The 7,170-nt window shown below is 42.3% G+C and overlaps 1 protein-coding gene across 1 annotated transcript in view; it reads right to left on the reverse strand.

Moving 5' to 3' along the window:
• LOC147622474 (Sec23/Sec24 protein transport family protein) overlaps window positions 1–4,066 on the reverse strand; it is a 32,274-nt gene extending 28,208 nt beyond the window's left edge. The window contains exons 1-2 of the mRNA XM_086822055.1: window positions 3,303–4,066; window positions 40–1,860 (exon numbers count right to left, since the gene is read on the reverse strand). Coding sequence (XP_086678181.1) covers window positions 40–1,860; window positions 3,303–3,905 — 2,424 coding nt within the window. The 5' untranslated portion in view covers window positions 3,906–4,066. The remainder of the gene's footprint in view (window positions 1–39; window positions 1,861–3,302) is intronic.
• Window positions 4,067–7,170: the final 3,104 nt, after the last annotated feature.

Genomic DNA, 7,170 nt, shown 5'->3' on the forward strand with positions numbered 1-7,170 from the left:
ACAGAGAAACACACACACACACACACACACAGAGAGTACCATCCAAATGAAAATATCTGTGCCATGATCAAGAACAATAGCAGCATCCGACTGCATTGCAAGATCGTATGCAGGCAGCTCTTCAAAAGTACCACCCTCACGGTGCATAAGAACTCGTGGAGACAGCATTCGTAAAGATAAATCGAATGATGCCTGCAAGAAAAGGTTCCTGAGCACCACCCTCTCATCCTCATGACCAACAATGCTGCCCAACAAAGGACCTCGTCTTAAATGGAATAGGATCTCTCCTAATCTGGGCAATTCACTGGGAAAGCAGCGCAATTTGGTCTTGTTCAGGGTTCTGCCCAACTTCAAAGCAATCTGCTTTGACCTTTCATCAACTGACATACGCATATCCAGAGCATCAGAAGCAGTTTTGGCAAACGCTGCCGTGCGCTTGCCAATCAGAACTGCCGCCACCTCATCATCGATGCTTTGTGAATAGCGTGCTAAGCTGCTGGTTGTTGGGAGTCTTACAGTGATCACCCGAGTAACATTCATTAAATATGAGTTGGTGTATTGGGCTGCAAACTGGAAGTACACATTTTCTTCTTTGATATCTTTGTTCAACTCCCAGCTCATTGCAAAGCTCTGACACTCTTCCATAGTTGGTACTTCCATGGTTACCGACCTATCATTTCTAGCAGTCTCACGAGCACTAGAGGCGGCTTCTTTTCCTGGTCCTATGACGTGAGTCGCAGTAAAGCACTCGGAAAAACGTGCTTCAAAAACACCACGAAACCCAGAAGTTCTCTTTGCTGCCCTCTGCAAATTAAGACCAAAGGACTCACCAAAGTCATCATGAAGAATAAGCACACCTCCTGAAGCAGCAGCCAATGGCTGTATTACAGGCACTCTCACTGGACATGTCCCTGCACAGAGGATGTCCACCACAGCATCTTGTCTTCGAGCTTCTTGACCAAGATGCTCCATCTGCTTGATAGCTTTTCGCTCCAGGTACATGTAGTTTGGGTGGCTTTGAGAATGAGGCACAGATCCTTGACCTAAGGTGTTAGGACCCCCTGCACAAATCAATAAGCGACTACAGCCACCTGACCTCTTTACCATGCTTCTGGGCATTTCAATAGAGGGGCCTTGGATTAGAGAAAGAGCAACCTCAACGGCTGTGCCCATGCACCGATGTCTTGCCACTTCTGCCAACCCCCCTCTGTATGGACGCAATGATGATACAATGGCATGCGCTACTGACAAACAAACATGCAGAGGGGCCAGATAAACCCCCGTCCCATAAAGTAACGTTTTCTGAAGCTCCTGATTTGGAAGAACGTTGCCTGGAAAAACATCAGCTGCCGCCACCCCTGACTGAGAGAAGTCATAGACTGAAACAGTGCTTCCATAGGTGATAAGTCCGATTCGAGTTGCAGGTGGTAACAAATCAAGTAAACCATGAAGAGAGCTCTGCAAATGCTGCAAGTGGGCATCATCGAGGCTCTCATCAATGAGGATCATTAATGGAGCTGCCATTATTGTTTCTGAAACAGGCACAAAGCCTGGACGTCGAGTGCTGGCTTCAACATAATCCACCACAGAAGTTACAAGTTCTGGCCAGTTTTGAAGATCCTCTTTGCTTGCCGCCCTGTAAGTCCCAGAGCTGCTGTTCATTTTGTCACAAAGGGAACACTTCCATTGGCCTGTGCTAGGAACTATACTACAGTACAAGTTGGAAAACGCACCACAGTTTTGGCAGCAAGAAGCACTGTGTCTTATAGTAGGGGGGCTAGGAATCACCTCCCTCCCAGGGCAGATTATTGCACCAAATCCAAGACTTGGAATATTGAAGGCCTTCTTTTCCCTCAGGACCTGATCACAAAATACCAGAAAAATTCATCAAAGGGGGAAACAAAGAATTAGGGTAAAGAGTGTGTCACAAATTAGGGACTGATATGCCTCCATTTATCAGCAAAAATGAAGTGTCAAAAGGGGATTAACATAGCACCTTGCCTAGAAACAGAAAACAGACAATAGCACTCAAAAGCGCAAGTGCGTGCACACACATACACACACACAAAATAGCAATGCTTGCTCCACATAGTAGTTGTCAGGTGTAGCATGCAATGAAACTATCTACGCCTATGATTTGTTTTCAGGATAAAATAAAGGCAATAATGATGACAATGATGATCGCGATGAAGGATGATGATGCTGATTGTCGTGATGATGATGATGATGGCAACAACTATGACAAAGTAGATCATGAAGAAGGATAAAAATAGTGACGAAGGATCACAATCAGGATGAAAGATGACAATTGTGATGATGAAGATCATGAAGATGGCAACACTGATGACAATGATGATCACAATGAAAGATAATGATCGTGATGATGGATGATGGCAACAGCAACCACAATGATAATGATGATCATGATGAAGCGTGGTGATTGTGATAAATGATGATGACAATGGCAACGACAATAACAATGATGATCATGATGAGGGATGATGATCGTAAGCATCATGATCGTGATGGAGGAGGAGGATGATGATGAGAATGATGATCATGGTAAAGGATGAAGATCATCATCATCATGAAAAATAATGATGATTGCTTTTTTCATCCTCGAGAATAATGTAGTTCATGTGACAAATGAACTATGACCAAGAGGGAAAGAGCACTCAATTTGCATCTTACAAAGGAGACCTGCAAGACAAGGAATGAAAAATGCCTGAAAACCAATGTAATTTCTAGCGCTATAGGTGAGGATCTCATGGTGACTTGCCACCAAGTAGCATTGCTTTTAAAAATGTTGTAAATGAAAGTGCAAGCGTTATGGCTGTGTTTACAAGAGGGCGTATGCATGTAGATGCCCTGGAAAACGCTATATACCAGTTATGTTATGTGAAAAGCTTGAAGAGCAAAATAATCTCGCAATCAAGATATATCAGATGCCCAATAAAGTAGTGTAGATCAAAAGCTTTGATAAGCGAATTGGATAACGACACCATTTAAATTGCATTAATCATGTAGCATGGATCAAAAGCTCAATCACGAACTGGAAATCAGAAACTCAACTAAGCAGCATGGATCAAAAGCCCAACTAGGCAGCATGGACCAAAAGCCTGACTAAGCAGCATGGATCAAAAACTCAACTAAGCAGCATTGATCAAAAGCCCAACAAAACAGCATGAATCAAAAGCCCAACTAAGTAACATGAATCAAAAGCCCAACTTGAATCAGAATCCCAACTAAGCAACATGAATCAAAATCCAACTAAGTTAAGCAACACAGAAAATCCCACTTACCGTGTGCGCAGAGAACAAGACGAAGGACGATGCTGCCGACCAACTGGCAGAATCAAGCTGCTGATCTAAGGACCCATCATCCGGAAGAGTCTGTGTCTGGGCTCCATTCATGACAATGGGCTGCCGAAGGTCTGCTCCAGAGACTGGGATCTCAGCGAAAGCTGCAGATGGAGAGGAAAAGGCTGGCGGGGGAGGAGGGGGTGAGAATTGGGCTACTGATCTGAAGTCGGGGGGAGGGGGAGGGGGAGGGGGAAGGGGGGAGAGGTGCGCAAAATTGTGTATGGGATAATTGCTGGTGGTGGATCCAGAGGGTTGTGTGGCTTGCTGTTGGTGGGCGAATTGGTGCTGCTGTTCTGGGGTTGATCTGCCGCCCATCCACGCGCCATTGGAGAGGGGGATCCCTGTACTTGCACTGCTTGAAGGGGTTGTGGGCGATGAGAATTGTCTTGCAATTGGGGCATATGAAGTGGGCAGAGGGGTCTGGCCCTGCAAGACGGGCGAAGATGAAGAGTGAGATGGGCTGTGCGTGTGTTGATGAAGGTGGTGGTGGTGGTGGTGATGAGGAGGGGGTGTAGAGTAAGCACTGTTCTGCGTGTCGCCCATGATGTCTTCTCCGATCAGCGTCTCTTCCTTCTGTGATTCCTCAGTCCACAGCTTTCTTTTCTGAGATCAATTTACCTCTGGCGTTTCCTCCCATCCATGCCACACTCAGGTGCCCAAACTGGCAGCGTCCACCGGCCGTCCTGCTTGCACCGTTTGCACCGCATAGATGATTTGGCAGGTCAAGTGTGTAATCAGCCGGCCTCCATAGAGTTTTTTTTTTTTTTTTGTGAAAACTTTAAATATAAAAGAAAAGGTATGTACAACAGGCTAGAGCCTATACAATGGCATGACTTCACATGGTTAGTTTTATGTGGCTATTCATAGTAACTCGTGGCTTGAGCCATGGGGTTGTTCTGGAAGGCATCCATTTCTTGAAAGTTATATGTGTTTTGCCCAATCCATTTTAACGTCTTGAGTGCACCTTGCCAACAGCTTACTATGCCCTACAGGTGAATAAAGTGCTTGATCTTACATGGAGCCTTTGAGAATAGCGTGTCCCTCCAATATAATTTGCCTGGGAGCCCTCCTACATTTGATAGCCAATGCTTGGTAATGCAGGTAATGCACCACCATGGCTCGTTATCTTATATATGGGTAATCAACTTGCATAGGCCATTTGTTTTCAACTAAACATTGGGCACACCCGCACCATCTAGCTCCTTTGGATCTCACATCTGAGCACAAGAGATAGAGTGCCATTTCTTCTTTTGTTCAGAGGGGCCCATAGTGAAGAGTTTATCCACTTTTGCCCACTAGCTTTTTGTGTGAAGGCATTGATTGAGGCAACAAACACTATAGAGGCAATGAGTATATGCTTATCCTACCAGCCCAAGGATAGTTGAACAGACTAGTTTCTTATGTGCCTTCTCCATGAACCAACTAAAGCATTGTTTTTTTGTAAGGTCCACTCCAATCAGCCAACCCAGGAGTATGTGATTACCTACCCACAGTAATCAGCTTAGGCCATTTGCTTGTGTACTAGGCCATTTGCTTACATACTAGGGTAATAATCTTGCATACTAGGCCATTTGCTTGTATACTAGGGTAACCAGCTTGCATACTATACCATTTGCTTTCAACTAGACGTTGGACACACCCGCACCACCTATCTCCTTTGGGTCTCACATCTAAGCCCAAAAGATAGTGTGTCATTTCTTCTTTTATTTAGAGCCCCATAGAAAGTCTCTGGAGAGTTTATCTACTTTTTCCATGTGAGGCCTTGCCCTGCTCCCTCTTCTTGGGATTGCCTTGATGGGTGGCTGGGTGCCTCCTTCCACTTGGGATCTGGACAGCAAATGCTCCTCCAAACCCAAAGGGGTTTCAACAAGCATTATCTAGATTTATTTATTTTTTAACCCATTTAAAACTTTTAAATAAATAAGCATTATCTATATTATTTATTTATTTATTTACCCATTTGAAACCTTTCTAAGACATATCTTAATTTACAGTTTATTGCTTCCATTGGGGAAACAAGGAAGGAGACTTGTGCATGAATCCAACTTTCTCGTAATCCAGCCACCACCACCCTACCACTCAGTCCCTAGGGATGGATTTTAATTGATTTCCTCTTTCCATTCAATAGTCAACAAACAATTTGCAATTTCAATTCCAATCCAATTTTCTTTATGATAAGATTTCCTACACTTATTGAGGTCCATCCTCATATCTGTGCAAGTTCGTTTGTTGCAAGAGTTCTGCTCCAAGATACCTTGGTCCTTGACCTTGGTTCATTTGTGTGTCCAATACTCAAATGATCCCTGTGATTTCTGATTACTCCACTTCCAAACTCTTCCAAGAGTCATGGATCACTCGACCTCTTCCTGGTCACCTAATGGGGACCCAATGAGGGGGTTGGGTCACAACCCCTCTACTTCTCATCATTCCTTCATTGATCAATCTCCTCCATTGAGTGAGAAGTTAGTGGCATAATTTGATCTCTATCCCCCCTACGCGGAGACTAGCGATATCCCTTGGATAGGAGGCCATCCCCATCGAGAATTTCTTTCAATATGCATAAGACAATGGATACAAATCATTCTCAACCATCAAAATCTTTGGTTTTTCTCACATATTAAATGTTTGTGTGGCTCCATCCCTGAGACTTGAGTCTCCATGTAAATTTAACAAGGAGGGCTCATTAAGATCCTTAGATTCCTTCTTAAACTCGAGCTTACACAAGAATCCCCCCTAATTAAAAAATCGTATATATATTTTGAAACCAATTCTAGAACTCATGTCTAAGCCTTGTTTTATCATGTTCACTATTCCCAATGAATCTAATTTATAAGAGTTAGATCTTACACACACATATTTCTTCCCTTCACTGATTCAATATGAAATCCCCAAATTTCAAAAGAATAAATTCTACATACAATCATATGGTCAAGCCAACATGCTTGTGGTTAAAACTCAATTTCACATAGTTAAACATCACTAGAAACACTTCAAAGCATGCCTTCCTTTACTTCAAATAAATGAGATAAGAAAGACATCAATAGATCTAAGCATCAAAACTTGGCAACCCTATGATTAGATTAGATTAGCCAAACACATCATTCTTCATATTAAAATAGCCTTATTATGCCCTCACTCAATAAAACAATATCATGATAAACATAATCTATACTAGCAATATCACTTTGAGCATCATCTTGTTTAACACCACCACATGCATCATCAAAGCTAAGAATACTATGATTTACATCATCTAGAAAATTAAAATCATTACTTAGACTAGCCTAGGCCTACATCTTATAAATTATCAGATTATCAAAACCATAGCATACACTATTTAAATATTCAATAATGTGGAATAATTAATCTAAGCTAGTAAAAAAAAACAATAACTTAATCTATCTAGACTAGCAAAGAGAAACCATTCTCTCTCTCTCTCTCTCTCTCTCTCTCTCTCTCTCTCTCTCTCTCTCTCTCTCTCATTACATAATTTCAAATAAAAGAAGGGAAAATTTATAGGGTGACTAAATCCCTATGCCCTTGTACAAGAATCAATGTGAGCTACATGAGCATGAAATGCACCAATCACATGAGTATGCACTATCTCTAACATCAAAACAATAGTGAGGACTATTTACACAAACATGTACCTTCATTAACCTTATTCACATAAGCCTTAGCCCGAATTTCATAATTTATATAAGTACAAGCATGGATCTTTATTATCCTTGGAAGTACGTGCATGCCTTATTTCATTGACATGAACATAGATCTGCATTGCATTATTCATAAAACCATATGCATATAA

This window comes from Cibotium barometz, chromosome 28 (genome assembly GCF_041138505.1).
Source record: "Cibotium barometz isolate CiBa-2024 chromosome 28, ASM4113850v1, whole genome shotgun sequence".
Classification (NCBI taxonomy): domain Eukaryota; kingdom Viridiplantae; phylum Streptophyta; class Polypodiopsida; order Cyatheales; family Cibotiaceae; genus Cibotium; species Cibotium barometz.